Raw genomic sequence first — 20,383 nt, forward strand, 5'->3', positions numbered from 1 at the left:
GTCAATTTGGACCGGTAGAAACTGACATTAAATGGGTCAATTAAACTTAGCATTGTAATAGTCACTCTGTTTACCTGTCTATATATTTGTCCTCGGGGTAACTGCTGTTTGACCGTGGTGCTGGCTGGGTCAGGTACGAATGAATGCATGAATGAATTTTAACGACATCCCAGCACAAATATTCACATCAACTATTGGGTGTCACAAAAGGTAAGTATATGAAAATAGTATTTATATAATTAGGTAAAACTACAGTGTAAGGAGCTTTGGAAGAAAGTTTAATACAATATATGAATCAAGGTAAATATATTGTAAAATGTTGTATATAAATCAAAGTGTTTTAAAAACTTTAAAATTAATTCTGGGTGGAATTTAAAAGATTCCAAAACACTTGTTTCCAATTATATCGTTTATTGTCGGCTTCAGATGGTAACACTCCACCAAAATGTGACGCACAGTCAGTGTACATTGACAATGTTCACACTGAGGGGGAGGGTTCTTCTTTATTCGTGTAGCCCAACAGCCTGAAGTGAAGCCCACGCAGTAGAGAGATCCACCACAGTGACCGACTGCGGAGTCGAACCCACCATGATGGGATCCTCAGCTCACCACACACACGCCACACACGTCCAAAGACAACTTGACAGTTCAAATTAGAAATAAATGTGCACATTACTGTATCCAATTGCATGTACGACGGTAATGCTGAAACGCATATTATGACAGTTTTCAGCTACATGTACTACAGTAATGCTAAAACGCTTATTATATCAGTTTCCACCTACATGTATTACGGTAATGCTAAAATGCGTATTATGTCAGTTTTCACCACATGTACTACGGTAATGATAAAACGTGTAATTTGTCAGTTTTCACCTACGTGTATTTTTTTTTCATTCTTGTAGGACTGTTCTTCCAGGAATTTCAAGATGGAACGTATCGAGTTAACTAAGATGAAATGTCACCGAGTGATAGTGTTAAGATTTACGTCAACATAAATGACATACCTGTATATAAATAGCATGTTAACGAGGCATTGTCCAATTGACGTAGCCCAGTGGTACAGCGCTTGCTCGATGCGCGGTCGGTGTGGGATCGATCCCCGTCGGTGGGCCCATTGGGCTATGTCTCGTTCCAGCCAGTGCACCACGACTGGTATATCAAAGGTCGTGGGATGTACTACCCTGTCTGTGGGATGGTGCATATAAAAGATCCCTTGCTGCTAATCGAAAAGAGTAGCCCATGAAGTGGCGACAGCGGGTTTCCTCTCTCAACATCTGTGTGGTCCTTAACCATATGACTGATGCCATATAACCGTAAATAAAATGTGTTGAGTGCGTCGTTAAATAAAACATTTCTTTCTTTCTTTGTCCAATTGCGTAGTTTTATATTGGGGGAGGTACCCATAAAGTCATATAAAAACTGCAGATTTAAGAGTGTTTGGCATTCGCTGACTGAATGGAGGAAATCGTGGATGAAGAACCCACGGATCAAACGGTTGCTGCCCAAAAATACAAAACGAACGCTACATATTTTATGTTGCCTATAACGCTGGTGATGAATTGGATGACCTTTCGAGACATTACTTTTTCTGTCACCGTCCCGAAATGAAAGGATTCTACAGACGTCTCTACACATTTGGTCGGTGGCCCATTCAGATGAGTCAGAAACCGAGAGAGCTCGCCAAGGCCGGTTTCTTCTAGACGAGAGACGACGATGCCGTCGTCTGTTACTGTTGTGGACTAGGCGGATGTAAGAAGGTGGACGAACAGATGATGGAACATTACTTTTATTGCTTTGGTGTGCTACTTTTCGTTTGTAAAATATGTGTGTGAATGAATTATGCTTGGGGATGGGCATTTAAACTACACCGTTTTTACAAGCTGCAAGCCGACGGCAAACATCAACACGGTGGAGAAAGACAGCTCAGTGTGAATCAGTGTCCAGAACTCTACGATCCCACGTGGAAAAATAGAGGACAAAACCTCGTAAGCCACACAACCCAACGTCGTTATGACCTCACCAAGCCAGAGCCGACCTGAAACGAATTCAACAACAACAACAACAACATAACGGTATGGGATGGAAAACTCCGAAACAGATGAACATGTTTGTTTTGGGTTGTTTTGGGGTTTTTTACTCTTAAAGATAAAGTTAAAACGACATCACTAGATTCTATTGTTATTGGCTATTGGGTGTCAAACATTTGGCAATTCTGCCATATAGAAAACCCACTACATGTTGTCCATTAGTAGCAAGGGATGTGCTATATATACAGCATCCCACAGACAGGATAGCATATACAACGACATTTGATATACTAGTCGCGGTTCACTGGCTGGAACGAGAAATAACCCAATGGGCCACCGATGGGGTTCGATCCTAGACCGACCGCGAATCAGGCGAACGCTTTAGCACTGGGCAATGTCCAGATCCTGTTTTTACTCTTAAACCCATTTGGTAAATTTATATTAAACAGTGATCGATATTTTTGTTTTGAATGCACTTATTCATTTCCCTTAAGCATAGGTTAGTTTGAAGCGTTATTCGAGTTGTAGTCACACGTTAAATATTCCTTTTTTTCTATAGATATAGATAAACAATGGTCTGGGGTGTCACAACCATTCCTTTCTTCCCCTGCTGACTACTGATTAAGGCATCTACACATTCCTTTCTTTTATTCTAATGCCTGGTAATTTCTGTTTTTAAAGCAATGGGCTGGGGTTCAACAAACATTCCTGTTTTCCCCCTTAACAAACATTATTTTCTTCCCATTCTAACTGTCTTTTAAATTACTACATTTTTCTTTCTTTTCTTTTTTAATCTCTGAAAAAAATCTGTATGCAAAAAATTACACTATCGTGCTGTTTGTCATTTGTACTTCCATTAAATCAATTTTCCTTATAACACTTTACTACCTACACCCAGTGTTTGTTATAATTTTAAATGTTATAAAATACCAGCGTGTTATAATTGAGTGCTCTATAATGTACATATTTTCGAAATCTACCAGATGTTAATATACATTTCGTATCTAACAACAGTCTTCGAAACAACATTTTAATCTTCTTTTGCATGTGAAGTTCTCTAACTGTACACACGTGTTTGTCATAAACGCATTTTTATCGATAAAATATTATTTCATATACTCTACAAATTATGAACAAGTAATGTTAATGCAACATTGTGTTTGTATATATCTATTTTCGTGCTTATATCCAATTAAGGTTCAAGCACGGTGTGTATTAACACCCACACACACACACACACCAGCCTTAAGTTCGATGGTTTAACCTTAATCCTACCAACTGGGGTCCGATCGGACCCCGGGTGGTATATTTTGTATGTCAAATTTTTATTATCTGCACTTTGGTGTCTAGATTTTAGGAGTTTGTTGGACTACCCTAGCCTGCTTCAGGGCATGTGTTACTTTCAGATGCTGGCAGGGTATTAGGTTGTAAGATTGATTTTTCTTCTGGGGTCCAAACCGACCCCAGCAAAAATTGGCAATTCCATATTGTGTTGGGGCTGTGGCTGCATTCATCATATGGCTAGTCAACTTTCCTGAGTGGAAGTTATCTGAGGGACGACGACGACGACGTCTCTTCCTGCTGGAACTAGCACAGGAGATGATCATGCCACAGGTCCGGCGCCGGTCCCTGATACCAACATTGTAGGCGCCGATCCGTTTGGCAATGAAGATGGTTGGCGTAGTAGCTCCTGGTCAGCCACAGCAGGCTCAACAGGCAGTGGGTGTTGCCAAGAGGAGAAGATGTTGCCTGTGTCCTCGTCAAGTTGACAAGAAAGTTAGGCTGGAATGTGGGGCATGCAGGAAGCCTGTATGTTCCGATCACAGCACCCAACAAGTTGTGTGCGAACAATGCCTATAAATCCAAAAATGGCAGACTATTCAAGTTGAAAGAGTCAAAACCTATGTTCCTGCAGGACATGATGATAGATAATCAATTTATTTTGTTGACGATATTTCACGTTATAGTTTGGTACAGGATTATGCCATTGTTTAGTTCAGAACACGTCAAATGCCAATATTAGCTGGGAAAAGAGCAAAATTTGAGTGATATTTCCTAACAAATGACTCATCAAGGAATGCATTGACTACTATTCTGTTATTTTTGTGCTATTGTCACGTGTATGTAGCCAATAGAGCATTTAAACAAGCAAAGGTCTTTTGTGATTTTTTTTTTTGTTCTAAAAAAGGAAAATATCAGTGGGGTCCGGACGGACCCCAGTTGGTAGGATTTGTATGTAAAATGTGTTGGTAGGATGAAGGTTAACCACTACACTACCGAACCGATAATAATGTAGGATTTTTCACCATTTAAATTCATCTTAAGCAATGTCTGGACAAGCGTTGTGACGTCACACCCTGCGCTACCTCGGGTCGGCACCATAGTGTCCCCCACTCCATGGCATCATTAGGTCACCCCCTCCCCACCCCACGCTTAGATGTCAGCCAATCAAAAGTTGTCACGTGATCTACCTCATTTGCATATTTTGGTACTCGAGTAGCCCTCCCCTGCGCGTGCTGTAACCTCACCGTGGTGCAGGGGTGTAACATTCTCTTTCAGAATGGCCAATACAGCACAAATTGAAGTTTATAGTAAAATTCAGTATCCGTAAAATTCTGTGATATTTGTATTTGTATTTTTGCACAGATCTTTACACTGTTTTGTTTAAACCTTGAATTTTTATATTGATGTTGATCATCACTTTATTTATTTGCATTACCATAGTTTGACACCCAATAACCGATGTATTTTTCGTGTTGGGGTGTCGTTAAACATTCATTCATTCATTCATTCGAGTAGCCTGGTGCGTATAAAACGTTTAGAGTCTAGACTACGCCATACAAATTACATGCGTGCGACGTCATTTGAGATCGAGTCTGGGCCCATATTTTCGAAGCCATCTTAGCCACGATATGTCGTAAATCCGTCGTAAGTGTGACCGGCCTCGGTGGCGTCGTGGTTAGGCCATCGGTCTACAGGATGGTAGGTATTGGGTTCGAATCCCAGTCGAGGCATGGGATTTTTAATCCAGATACCGACTTCAAACCCTGTGTGAGTGCTCCGCAAGGCTCAATGGGTAGGTTTAAACCACTTGCATCGACCAGTGATCCATAACTGGTTCAACAAAGGCCATGGTTTGTGCTATTCTGCCTGTGGGAAGCGCAAATAAAAGATCCCTTGCTGCCTATCGGAAGAGTAGCCCATGTAGTGTCTTGCGGAGCACTCACACGGGGTTTGGAGTCGGTATCTGGATTAAAAATCCCATGCCTCGACTGGGATCCGAACCCAGTACCTACCAGCCTGTAGACCGATGGCCTGCCACGACGCCACCGAGGCCGGTCCCAAATAAAAGAAATATTACTGAAGTTAACCCAATTGACAAATTTTCACTATTTACAGTAATAAAAAATAGACATGAAACTTTTCAAAAATTAATATTTGAAATGTCTTACTGATACATGAAATTTTTTGTATAGGAATAAAATATTACTTTTATTAAATAATATTTATACTGCATTATTAAGATAGTAAAATATGTTGTGTGACAACCTTGAGGCCATTCAAATATTATGTAACGTTTGAAGGGGTGGGTGAATGTATGTACAAACGTTATGTAGCGTTACATGGGATGAGTGTACTGAACAACATTACGTAACGCACTTTTTTATTACTAAGATATTTTCTTTGTTTTTTAATGTGAGGTGGGGTTTTTTACATAAACACTATCACTGCAACGGTGTTTAAGGTAGGTAGTTATAGCTATAGATCTTCCCACAGGGAACGCCTTTTTCATACTATGAAATTTACTACAAATTATTTATTTCTAAGCGATTATTTTCTAAACTGCACACAAAAACAGTAAACAAAAAAATATATATTTTCAAAACACTTTTACTTTTCTTTTTAAGTAAAACCAAACTGAAATTATTTACAAAAAAAGAAACATTTTCGTAGGAGGATGGGGAAAAACTATAGATGTAAACACACAATGACGCCGTGCCCACCCCCACGCCACTGATCAGCGCTTTGCCAGATTGCAAAACAAACCAAATTAAATAAAATCAGTTTATTATTAAGTACATAAACAGCACCTTAAAATGATATTACACTCATAGCATGTCTTATTTGGAAATGGGGGAGGTCTCCAAACTTTAAATAATTTTTAAAAATTGTGGGGTGTATGGTTCAGCGTTACATGGGGAGGAAGGATGTCTAATTTTGACACAAATATTTGAACGGCCCCTTAGGCTGTATCCATTTTCCTTCTTGGATTTGTGATTTCTTTTTATTAAAGTATAAAATTAAAGTTTGTTTTGTTTAACGACACCACTTGAGCACATTGATGTATTAATCATCGGCTATTGGATGTCAAACATTTGGTAATTTCGACATATAGTCTTAATGAGAAAACCCGCTACATTTTTCCATTAGTAGTAAGGGATATGTTATATGCACCACCCATAGACAGGATAACACATACCATGGCCAGTCGTGGTGCACTGGCTGGGAGGAGAAACAGCCCAATGGACACACCGACGGATGATTATGAATATTTTAGACGAGGACTTTACCACTCGTCTAAAATATTCATAATCAAATAATTTTAAAAGTTGAATTATGTGTATATATAATACTTTGTGTTCCGAGCCTAATGTAGCCTAATCACTGTTAACCAGCCGAAAGAAGAGAAAATTATGTTGGACGTCTTCTCCAAATCCGAATTTAACATTTCCAATTCTGTGGAACCCAGGTTTCCCTTACGGGGCCTCTTTGTCGGTGGTTCGAACGCTTGCATAATATCCATTCTACCATGTCATCTGTACCGATATGAAGTTTAGAAAGCATTTCCTTGAAGACGAAGTATATATTAAAATGTTCAATCCTTGCTTCTGTTATTCTTTATTTTGGAATATTCCATTATGTTCTCATTTAAGATTGCAAATATACATAGAGAATATTTTGGCTACCTGGTCTCCATCTAGAAACAGCCAGTCGTTAAATTGTTATCACACTGTGACGGAACATGCTCTTAATTTTTGTTTTCGCCTGTGGCGATATTAATTGTTTTAGAGGGCCGTGTGCAGTTCCAATATGCACTTAAGCCCAGGTGGGCACTTTGTTACGTAATACCTCTGCGCGACGGTCGTCGAGCTCTTTGTAATACACACCCAGACCAGGTGCGAGGCCATGTGGCCAGTAGTTACGTAATACCTCCGCTAGTTCGGTACGTTCGGGGTATTGCTGGCGAACTAGGCGACGACCAGTCTAGGCTTGTAAGAAAAAAATACTGCTTGGTCGCTGGGGAAATATACACATCATAAGATTCGGTTCCGCGTACTGTCTCCGGACCAGTCTGGGTTTTATAATAAATAGCTAGGGTTTTAGAGATATGGGGAGAAACATATTGGAAGGCTTCCAGGGAACGCGTCCGTTTGGACTTGGTAAATATTATTTCTGCTCTGTTGTATAACCTTGATGTGATTGATGTGACTTTACATATTTTAATACTGTATTATACCAATATTATTTAGACGGTGCTGCCGGTAATCTGACGCAGTAAACTGTAGGCTCACTGTTCTAATATATATAAAACTTAACCAGTCATCCTAGAGGACCTAGGTAAACTATAGGTTATTGTCTTTATTGTGATAGGTACCAGTATTAATTCTGTATTACAAGGTTACTGAATGAGTAGTTAAGGGTTAATTAAAAATTAACCAGTTAGGAATAGAGTTGTAATTCCTTTACTAATTAAGTTCCCCTGGAAGCTTTTCTCAATTATCACACGTGTGGGTGTTGTGTCACGGTGAAGTGATTACAATATTGTGTAAACTAGACACCTAGAGATTAACTAATTAAGTGATCAGTTCTGGGTTGTTATTATTTGTTGTTGTTAATTAACTACTGCGGCAGTACATTTGTCAGCGTAGGTTAATACAGATTCCAAAGTGTATTGTGTTTTTGTTGTGTTTTTTAGTTAACTAAACGTGCTATATTACATATACTTTATATAAGATCTTATCTCTGATCATACCTAGACGAGCCACGCGGGTATAACTGCCCGTTACAGAGAGATCTGATAGATATACAGTTAGGAGAGATATTTGGATAATCGTGTTTCATTCAGTTACGGGTATTATAGGATCCCCGTGACACACACGTATATGTGTTGTTACTGTGTTAGTATATATAAAAATATAACGAATGATGTTGTCATCAACGGCTGTGTAAGAACATTTTATATTGTCGCCAATATTGTATATACTATGACGAATGAAATGGAACAACTCTTGCGTATCATCCATTTGTTTTTAAATACACATTGCAATACAATATGTTTCAGTTATTGAAGTTGCATTGGTTTGAGTCGGTGACACTGATGAGTGATGTCATCTCATAATAAGCTAACACGTATAATGCAACATTTAAATGTATTTAGCTATTGAATATGTAGTATAAATCACACATAGCTTAAATATGTGATAGGTTTACCTTGGGCTGAATTTACGTATGTCTTGCAATTATGATGTCAAATTCTCTCTCTCTCTCTCTCTCTCTCTCTCTCTCTCTCTCTCTCTCTCTCTCTCTCTCTCTCTCTCTCTCTCTCTCTCTCTCTCTCTCTCTCATATTCTAGAATATTCCACTGTTCTCACGTAACATTTCAAATACACGTGCATTGTCGCCGACAGCCGATATAGTGTATATTATGGAGAGAATTAATGAATGAATGTTTAACGACACCCCAGCACGAAAAATACATCGGCTATTGGGTGTCAAACTATGGTAATATAAACAAATAAAGTGATGATCAACATCAATATAAAAATTCAAGATTTAAATAAAAACACAGTGTAAAGAACTGTTCAAAAATACAAATATCACAGATAGATACTGACTTTTATTCAAAATTTTAATTGTATCCCGAAGAAAGCAAGGGGATTTGTGCTGTATTGGCCATTCTCAAAAAGAATGTTACACCCCTGCACCACGGTGAGATTACAGCACGCGCAGGGGATTATGGAGAGAGTCTATAATCCGAAAAACGAGTGTATACTCCATTTTGTATTTGATAAAGTTTCAATAAATCAAACCGTCGCGTTTGTTGTTTCTCCATCGCATTTCACCTTGCACACACACACCCAAAATACACAGCCAGGAATATAACAGGGGTAGCATGGGGTTGTCGATCACCCCACACCACACGTGTCATTTACCTTAGAAAGTAAATTGTTATGCTAAATGCCGATTTAACACCTTATATTTATATAACATGATATTCTTTCTGTTCTGCCCAATAGCTATTTCAGTCTATGTCTAAAGTGAAAACAGTTTCCCGTAGACCACTGTATTTTCCCCAAAGTTACAGATCTATAGTGTCACTGCACACTGACTGATTGCAAAATTAATTATCACACCGTTTACAGCGAGTTGTTTAAAACGTATTTAACGAAGGAAAACGAGTTTGGATACTTTTTAAACAACGAGTTGTAAGATAAATGGTATTTAACGCACAATAACATAGTATTCAGGGCTCAATTTCACAAAACATCGTAAGTTTAATTTTGCACGTAAACGTAAATCTACGACTAAACCACAATTATTATTACAATCATAGTACAACAAATACAGTTTAAAATGCACGTCATTTTCTTTGTCCTTAAAATTCTCCATCTTCTGTAATGACGTAATTTTCTGCGTGAAATAGATGCCAAACACGTGTAAATGTATGACTGGCTAGTCGCAAACGTAAACTTACGATGATTTATGAAACAGGCCTCTGTTTCTTACATATCTTCAAAAATAAATTTAAACGTCTTTTCCAACTTCACGGCAATAACGTTCGTAGTTAACGTATGTGTCATACATAAATCAGTTGCAGGTACGTCACAGAGTAATCGATTTCGATTGTGCATCTTTGGTTTTCATCGGATGACATGGTAGTACCGACCTGGGCCTAATTCCACAAAACATCGTAAGCCTAGTTTTGTACGTAAACGTAAATCTACGACCTTAAACACAATTTTTATTACTAACATAGTGCAACAAATATAGTTGTAAGTATACATATTTCATTTTCCTTTGTCATTAAAATGCTTCATCTTCCGTAATGATGTAATTTTAGGTGTGAAATAGATGCCAAACATGTGTAAACGTATGCCAGGTATAACTCCCTGATTCACTTAACGAATAAATAACATGATTATACTACTGGTTGGTCGCGGACGCTGGTTTTCCAAGTTCTTTCCCATAGACAGAGCAGTACATACCACAACCATTGGTGTGCAAGTCGTGTGAAGGTGATCGATCCTGTGACGGATACCACGGGAACGGACCCAGGAACTGTCATGACAGAGATAAAGACACTTTCACCCGTTGTCTGATATTTTTTGTTATCAGTAAAGCTGTGGGGTGGGGTGGTGCGTGGATGCGATGCTCACTATGAGGTATTGCACTAACAAATAAGCAGGGTTTTGAATGCCCGTGATTGGTGGGGGTTTCTGACCAGAATCAATTTTTTAAAATGTTTTACCACCCCCCCCCCCCCCCCACCCCCCCCACCCCCACCACCCACACACACAACACAACCCCACTTCAATACACACAACATTTTACTGCGGGCTCTTGTACCCTAGCTGTATTAAGGTAGGTACGGTTCCGTAAATTATATAATTTCTAACAATCAAAATACATTATTTGCAGCCAGTTAATTGAATATATTTAATATGAATGGTGTTATTACATGTATATTTGAGAATATGTTTCAACAAGATATTACACAGACCTGGAATACAGTTCACCGATAAGACGTGCATGGCCTTGTTTTAATCAAACTAACTATAATGACCTTCATATACATGTGTAGGCCCGGAGGCTAATCTTTTGTTTTGCAGATAGCCTTGGGTACTGATAGCAGACAAGAAAGAAGTTGCATTCAAAACACACAGAAATTTGTGAAATAATTCAACTTCGTGCCTTTTGGATGAAGAGCTGTATATGAAACTATTTGGGGTTTCGGTTTGTTTTCATGAGTGTGTAAACAAAACAACACTGAATACGAATTGAAAGTAATATTACACCAACAATAATAACAACAAATCTGTCGGCGACGGTAAAATAAATGTTCATTTGTGGAATTGAAAATGGCAATTGAGCTGATAGATGTTAAATATAACATGGACGGAGAGCAGGGCAAACGAACCAGGGATACGAGAAGAACGCAGACAACCTAGCACAGAACAGAAACGTAAATAATTATGCAGTTCGCCATGCTTGAAGAGTTTGAAGAATTGTGGTTGTGACTGGTATGTATATATATATATATATATATATATATATATATATATATATATATATATATATATATATATATATATATATATATATATATATTGTATTTTAGATAATAAGACTTTAATCATAGTATTACAAATGACAAAGGTAACATTTAAGTTTGTTCAGTTTCAAAGTCATGTTCAAGTCATGTCCTAAGATACACTATATTTTGCATGTTTGGTTATATGCACACATCTAGGTTTCATAGTTAATGATCATAATAGCAACATATCCAAATATGTGTAATTTCATTACACAAATAGCATGTAGCATGATATTTGTGATGACTAGAATCCCAACATATCCAACATGAGGGGCAGGTGTTTTCATTTAAAATGTGTATTCTTGGCAAACCCCCCTGCGCGTGCTGTAACCTCACCGTAGTGCAGGGGTGTAACATTCTCTTTGAGAATGGCCAATACAGCACAAATTGAAATTTTGAGTAAAAGTCGGTATCTATCTGTGATATTTGTATTTTTGCACAGTTCTTTACACTTTTTATTTAAATCTTGAATTTTATATTGATGTTGATCATCACATTGTTGTTGCATTTACCATAGTTTGACACCCAATAGCCGATGTATTTTTCGTGCTTGGGGTGTCGTTAAACATTCATTCATTCATTCATTCTTGGCAAACCTGAAAGTGAAACGAAAGCAAGGACATATCGTAAACGTAAAGGCCGACCGTCAGATTTGAAAAACATTACACACACGTCGAAAGATACTAGCGACTGGGGGTACATCTCTGTATTAATTGAAACGAAATATTGTTTTTAAAACCACAATTTAAGACACTGAACCTAATGCACATGTATAATTAATCACTTCTACTCCGTTTAGCAAACATTGACAGAAGACCCAACAGATGCTGGCTCTGTTAAAATGTGCTACGTTTATACGTTATTTGGAGATAAAATACATTTATTAACATTAACCATATACACGTTTACGTAATTTGGTGATAATAATCCTAATTTGTTTTCAATGCAAAATCTCCATACCAAGTAACCATTCATTTACATTAAGCATACAGTACAGTAATATTACTTGGAGCGGTGTCTAGGGTCAATCAGGTGATTTACTGTTTCTTATTGCCTGAGTATATCAACCATGTATCCCTGGCATGAGTGTCTCCTGGTCATCCACAGCATCATGTTCCCTTGTTGGACTCCGCGTCCTATTTTCTACATTGAATGAATGAATGAATGTTTAACGACACACCAGCACGAAAAATACATCGGCTATTGGGTGTCAAACTATGGTAATGCAGACAAATAAAGTGATGATCAACATCAGTATAAAAATTCAAGATTGAAATAAAAACAGTGTAAAGAACTGTGTAAAAATACAAATATCACAGATAGATACTGACTTTTACTCAAAATTTCAATTGTATTTCGAAAAAACCAAGGGGATTTGTGCTGTATTGGCCATTCTCAAAGAGAATGTTACACCCCTGCACCACGGTGAGGTTACAGCACGCGCAGGGGTTTCTACATTGAAAACATAATTAATATTTTTCATTCATCTATCCATTTAGTAATCATCTGATATACTATTTTAAAATAATATTTGAAAACACAAGTGTCAATTGGTAGAATTAATATATAAACACCGTTCGTTTTCTTTTCTCTTTGAATCTATAATGTCAGTTGATGACTATTTCCCTGATTAACATGTCTTCCTGTTTATTGCTTTCCTTTTCAAATAAGATCTCCATATTATAAGAAAAACGTATAAAGGTTATTTATCATTAATTCGAAAATCGATGACTGTGACTGGAATAATATAAAATGTTTATACAAAATTGATTTTTAAAAGCGAGTTATTAAATTTCTAACACGTATTGATATTGTGTCTTTCGTTATCAGTGAATTCGTATTTAAGATTTAACATGGAATGACGTGTTTTATATCCACTATGCATTTTGCAGTCCATTATATAGGAATACAACTATTAGTATTCTGATATTAAGAAACAAATCTAACCGGGCTTGTTTCAGCGGTTTATTTATTTTCCATGTAAACGTTTTCCATTCAGGACTATGTATGATTTCTCTGTTAACCTTAATACTTCATCACGTGCTTTTATATTATTAACATTAATATAATTATTGGTATCGGTTCTATCCCTTCTAGGTGTACGATACTTATTTATTTATGCAGCAAAATTAACGTATAAAATTAGGATCAATTTAATTATGATTATAAAAGGTTTATTAAAACATTAAGCGTTTATCGCAGATAGTACTATCTACTATACACTGTGACATACACATACACATCACATCATTGTTAACATTTGAAGGGAAATATTTGGACCGTTACAGGTTGCTCTGCATATCATACTGTATGGGTCACGGGCAGGGTGACATGCGGTTAGACGGTAGTCTCTATACATAGGAGGAAATCGCAGGTAGCGCGTTGGCGTTCATTACAACAGCTTGCTCTGAATGTGCACGTAAAGCCCTATGATCTGACCTGACCACGTAGCGCGTTAACACAGACATCTATAGATGGATGTCACCAACCTAAGCTTAATAGATGCTGTTCATAAGTTCTGCAACAAAACGGAAAGTTTTTGCATAGCAGAAATTGAAGGTGGGAGTTTTCGTGTTACTATTTAAGATTTTCTTGCCCGTAGCACGGTTTTTCCAACCTCTATCAGACCTTAGTTTTTGTAAACCACAGGTGAATGAAAAATCGCACACCTCAAAAGGTTACACTTCTATAGTCCGAAGGTTCAATGGTCCGAAGGTTCAATAGTCCGAAGGTTCAGTAGTCCGAAGTTTTATAGACCTAACTATAATCACGAAGAATGGCAAAAGAACAAGGTCAAATGCACTAAACAAATGTGAACTATTTACACTAAGCGTACCTTTGTGTAAAATGTTTAAGGCAACAGTGTAAGCTATATGTTACAACACGACGATATGGTACATTTTCATATCAATTTAAAGGCATCTGATTGGCTTCTTACATATAAATCCAAACCATCCACTGAGATTAAGGCTCCACTCGTCGATTTCTGTTGTCAGATGATGTGCAGGTAAACGCGAGCGCCGTAGTTTACTTGGTTCAGAATACGTTTTAATTTCTCTTAAACCTGTATTTTAAAGAAAACGATGTTCTGAACATTAGTTACATGAGGACTGTTTCCAGCTGAAAAACGTAAAGAAATTTAATCGCAATTTTTTTCCCAAAATGAAAGGTACGGTTCTTATTAACTAGACTTTTGTTACTGAGATAGATAGTAACCTAGGTGTCTTTTCACTATAAATATTAATATTTATTTCTATTTCACAAGGCCTGAACTGTGTTTTGTTCAGGGTCGTAGTGCCTATTGATACCTTTGACTGTCTGGAAGTCGTAATCTAGTTAGACATTCCAAATGACCTAAATATTCCAGGTTGTAAAATCATATATAACAATTATATGGTTCGACTGTGAGGTTTGCTTCTAGTAGTCTTGAGCACTTCCCAACACTGATAAAAGTTTCTGCCTATTGGATTAAGTTAATTTCAAGTTAAATTGTATCAAGTCCTTGTATCCTTGCAAATAATATCGAATCTACTAAAGTATCATTGCATTAGGTTGAAATGAAACGGAAATGCTCTTTGCATTAATGTCTACACTAAAATCTAAAATACCTACCATGTCAGTAACAACACATAGACATTTTCACGGCAAATCGTTTTTACCTATTTTCAGCTGTTTATTTCTACATATATATTTATATTGGTGTACAGTGTTCAAGTCTGTACTGTCTGAACACAAATGACTTCCCATTCTGAATCAGGATCAACATTAGGTGCTAGGCTCTTCCTAACTACAAGTCCACTGCAACCAATATTCTTTAAAATTAGGATATGTACAGGATGACAGTACTTCAACATAATACAGCTGATTACAAGCTGAACTCAGCCTTGGTTCTGTATGTCTCATTATATCACTCATATTTACAGTTGTGTTAATTTGGTAACAATACCTGTACCACACGCGATCGATCTAGGATGGATTCCCGTCGGTGGGCCCATTGGGCTATTTCTCGTTCCAGTGCTCCACAACTGGTGTAACAAAGGCCGTGGTATGTACTATACTGTCTGTGCGATGGTGCATATGAAAGATCCCTTGCTGCTAATCGAAAAGAGTAGCCCATGATGTGGCGACAGCGGGTTTCCTCTGTCAATATCTGTATGGTCCTTAACCATATGTCCGACGCCATATAACCGTAATAAAATGTGTTGAGTGCGTCGTTAAATAAAACATTTCTTTCCTTTTTTATGTGCAGGATAGTACATACACCAGTTGTGGAGCACTGGCTGCAACGAGAAATAGCCCAATGGGTCCAACGACGGGGATCAATCCTAGACCGACTGCGCATCAAGCGAACGCTTGCTTTACCATTGGGCTACGTCTCGCCATGCACAGATATAATCAGCTACGATGTTATAATTATGTTCTAGACAAACAAATTGCCAACAATCCACCAAAAGCAACCGAATGATTTGGGGTTTTATTGTTGTTGTTGTTTTGGGGTTTTTTTTAAACCGTCTTGCGTTGCAGATCACTGATTTTTGGCACAAAACCAGTACATTATGTTGTGCATTGATGAAAAAATGTTGATTTTGATGAGAACATTTTGATTTTGATACACGGCTTATGTTTAAAATAACGACTGATTTAAAACGTGGTGTCAAAAAAGCTATACCAGTATTTACTGTAAGTACAAAAAGCAATACTAGTAGTCGATTGTCCAACTGTGATATGTTCCTGTTTTTTTAAATACTCTCTGTCACGGGGATCCTATAATACCCGTAACTGAATAAAACAAGATTATCCAAATATCTCTCCTAACTGTATATCTATTAGATCTCTCTGTATCGGGCAGTCCAATACCCAAGTGGCTCGGCTCTAGGTATATCAGAGATAAGATCTTATATAAGTATATGTAATATAGCACGTTTAGTTCACTAGAAAACACAACAAAACACAATACACTTTGGAATCTGTATTAACCGTACGCTGACAAATATATTGCCGCAGTTAATTACTTACAACAACAATAATAATAACAACCTGGAACTAATCACTTAATTAGTTAATCACTAGGTGTCTAGTTTACACAATATTCTAATCAATTCACCGTGATACAACACACACACACGTGTGATAATTGAGAAACTAGACCGGGAGCCCAGGGCCTCGAGCTCAAACGAACGAGGTACTAATATCTGAGTAGTGGGACACATACGGAGTAACTTGACATTTACAGAAATGGATTTCTGCCGGGGCCCACCTGCTGCGTGTGAACCCTGGCTACCCTTAAATAGCCCCTGAAATGGGTCTAGCTCAAACATAGGAGGTACCAGTCAGAACCACTTCTAAACTGTGCACACTATCAACCTTACAATGAGGTCACATGTGACAGACACGCCAACTGCTGCAAAACGCCTCCCAGACGCCCCAGAAAGGCCCCCAAAATTTAGGCTAGCTCAAACATTGGAGGTACCAAGTAAAACCAAGTTTAAATGAACAAGTACACCCCACTGAGTGTGAAATGGCCCATGCCAGACAAATTGTCTGCTGCGTTGACTCTACCAGACGCCCCAAATATTCACACCAATACCCTCTTGAAAAACTGGTCTAGCTCAAACATTGGAGGTACCAGGTAAAACCAAGTTTAAATGTACAAATACATTCCAGTGAGTGTAAAATGACCCATGCCAGACAAATTGTTTGCTGCATTGGCTTTATCAGACACCCTAAACATTGACCTCCGACACCCTTGAAAAACCATTCTAGCTCAAACATTAGAAGTACCAGGTAAAACCAAGTTTAAATGTATAAGTACATTCCACTGAGTGTAAAATGGTCCATGCCAGACAAATTAGCTGCTGTATTGGCCCTACCAGATACCAAAATTTCACCCCATGGACCCTCTGGAACACAGGTCTAGCTCAGACCGTAAAGGAACCAGATATAAGAGGATAGGTCACAGAGGAAATAAAATGACAAAAACACAGCTGTTCGTGTTATTTGTTTTCTTATCATCATTAGCTGTATGGTGTATGATAGAGAAATAGATTAATACAAGGATTTCAAGTGGCTATTAAGTTTACAAGGTTTGACCTATGAGACTAGACGATTGGATGAAAGAGACATGAAAACTGGCCCCGATGCATCAGTGAAAGATTGTAAGTATTAGAATGAGATAGTATAACACTTGGATCTGCTTGAATTAAATGAGCAACAGCAAAAACAAAGTTTGTATCACAATGTTTGTGGACGAAAATTAATACTTCAGACTAGAAGGTAAACTTTAAAGCATTATTAAAACCATGAAGCACACTCTAGTAGAACTAGCGTCATCTATACCCTTTTAAAACAAAATTAGGAATAACAGCAACATTAAAAAATATATAGGCCGGCAACTACTTTTGGCACAAAGAATAAAAATGAATACTTTGGCTTCCAGTCAATGAAATAACAAAATGGATGCTATTAACCATGACAGTCATAGAATGAAAATCAAAATGTAAAACAAAGTCAACACTCGGCTGGTTTAGGTTCTTTTCATCCAGCTAGTTAAATGAAAATTAAATCGTATCCTTTGTTACACTAAAACAATAAACGTAACTGCGAAATTGGTAAAAACTGCTGAAACACTACATCTCCGTTTCGCTTTCTGAGTCATCACTCCAGGGTAACTCAGAGCTGGCATCATGGACATCATCAAACTCTGCGGCAAGATCTGGCTGATCATTTCCAAGATCCACAGCCCTTTCACTGACCACATTTCCTTTGAGGAAAAGGTAATTGGGTACGGCAGGTCCTGAGAACCAGTCAGGAACGTAGCAACCATTTTTATCTTTCCAGCCATAGTTCATTGGATCCAAACCCTGATCTGGATGTGATGAATCGGCATGGCCCCACACAATGCTAACAAAGTGCGCCCGTTTTGTTTTATTGCACAGAGTCCTTGCACAAGGTGGGAGTAATGCGCAGTCAATCTTTTTGACACTGGCCAATGGGTTTTCCTGAAAATAAACAATAAAAAATTTTAAGCTTGAAGGTACATATGTATCGACAATGACACAACAGAAGGTGTTGGCATGAAAAGGACACGGAGAATATAAATGCTTTTGTATAGAACTCTGTATATAGACTATTTAACTATTGATTCTCGTCTTTTAAACATTTTGAACAGATATTTCCCTAATTTACATAAATCATTTACATTGTTGGTTGATAGTAATTCTATCAATTGAAACATAGATGGGTGGATTCTATAATATTTCTTGATATATAAAATTCAATAATCACTGAAAAGGGGACAACATAATATCGCATGAAACTCGTCCTCAATTTCACCTATTTTACACAAGACACAATCGTTTAGATCTACTTATGCTAGGATAGCGACCAACTTCAATAGCTAAACTATGTGATGATAATCTTATCTTTGTGATGCATTTTTTATATAGACTTGGAATAGGTTTCATCAGGTAATTTTGTAAAATAAGCTCTTTTACTAAATATTTCTACAAATATGAACATTTGATAGACGTGTCCAGGGGCCCATTAAGATCTTGCTTACACTGGTCCATAATTCTCTGTTTTATTAATGACAAATAAAAATTATAGTTTAATGCTTCTTGGTTACACCACAGTTCATATAAACCTAATGAACACAGTATTTGCCTTATTTGTCTTGCCCAGTTATTACCTGAATCACATTTTGATCTAAGTTCCACATATGCAGAGTACAAGATACAATTCTTTGTGTTCAATAATTTAAACCAATATTTTATCATACGGTACTTACGAGTATACAAAGGGGGATATCTACCTAATTCAAAATATAACATAATAGTAGTAGTGGAACTTTTAACATTTAGAATATTCTTATAAAATTCTATGTGTAAATTCTCTATACAGTTTGCCTTGTAAAAAAACCAAATCTCGGCACAATAATTCAAAATACTTGTTATGTATGTATCAAATAAAGACAAAGGCCGCAAAAAGACATGTTTTATATCCACTATGCATTTTGCAGTCCATTATATAGGAATAAAAGTACTAGTATTCTGATATTAAGAAACAAATCTAACCGGGCTTGTTTCAGCGGTTTATTTATTTTCCATGTAAAAGTTTTCCATTCAGGACTATGTATGATTTCTCTATTAACCTTAATACTTCATCACGTGCTTTTAGATTATTAACATTAATATAATTATTGGTATCGGTTCTAGTCCCTTCCAGGTGTACGATATTTATTTATGTATGCAGTAAAATTAACGTATAAAATTAGGATCATGTTAATTATGATCATATTCGTGTATTAATATTAAGCATTTATTGCAGATACTTTATCTACTATTAAAATATTGAGTGTCTCCTCAAAATATTGTATGTATTTTGTGTTCAAAAATATTACTTGACAATATGGCAACAGCGCGAGATTGATGGTTAACTCTGCATGAACTAGAGGCTAGTCTTATTTCGTAAAATGGGTATCATCGAGGAAATGAATTGAACAATGTTTTGACCTTGAAAAATTAAAACATTTTTCCTTTTTGCTAGAATTACCTTTAGTCCCCAACAGTTCACTTCTCTTGTAAATAATTTTGACATTTCACTGTAGACTATGACATAGAATATGATACTTTACGCGGGTTACATGGGAAAAACAAGCATATGTAAACATTTATCACATATGATACATTTGTTTGCATATATACGTGCACATGCCAGCCGTAAACAAATTTAAACAAGCTTATCTTAAACATAAACACTGCAAACAAGGGCTTCACGCACACACTGCCAAGTATGTCCTGGCTCAAGCATACCCAGATATGTACTTCTCGGTGTACCCTTACAGTATGTACTAATTTGATGAATAAACTGACATTTCATCAACGATCATTGGTTTTAATCGGTTTGCATCAAATGATCACCTTTCGAGTATACAATCTGTTAGAATTATACGAACTCACGAATTATTACAACTATGCAT

At 37.1% G+C, this 20,383-nt stretch overlaps 1 protein-coding gene across 3 annotated transcripts in view; it reads left to right on the forward strand.

Annotated features, from left to right (window-relative positions):
• The window catches only part of LOC121382294 (solute carrier family 28 member 3-like), a 34,398-nt gene extending 33,239 nt beyond the window's left edge, over positions 1-1,159 (forward strand). For all 3 annotated transcript variants that reach the window (XM_041511862.1, XM_041511863.1, XM_041511864.1), the window contains one exon: positions 906-1,159. In XM_041511862.1, coding sequence (XP_041367796.1) covers positions 906-952 — 47 coding nt within the window. In that variant the 3' untranslated portion in view covers positions 953-1,159. The remainder of the gene's footprint in view (positions 1-905) is intronic.
• Positions 1,160-20,383: the final 19,224 nt, after the last annotated feature.

The sequence above is a fragment of the Gigantopelta aegis genome, chromosome 9 (genome assembly GCF_016097555.1).
Source record: "Gigantopelta aegis isolate Gae_Host chromosome 9, Gae_host_genome, whole genome shotgun sequence".
Taxonomy (NCBI): Eukaryota; Metazoa; Mollusca; class Gastropoda; order Neomphalida; family Peltospiridae; genus Gigantopelta; species Gigantopelta aegis.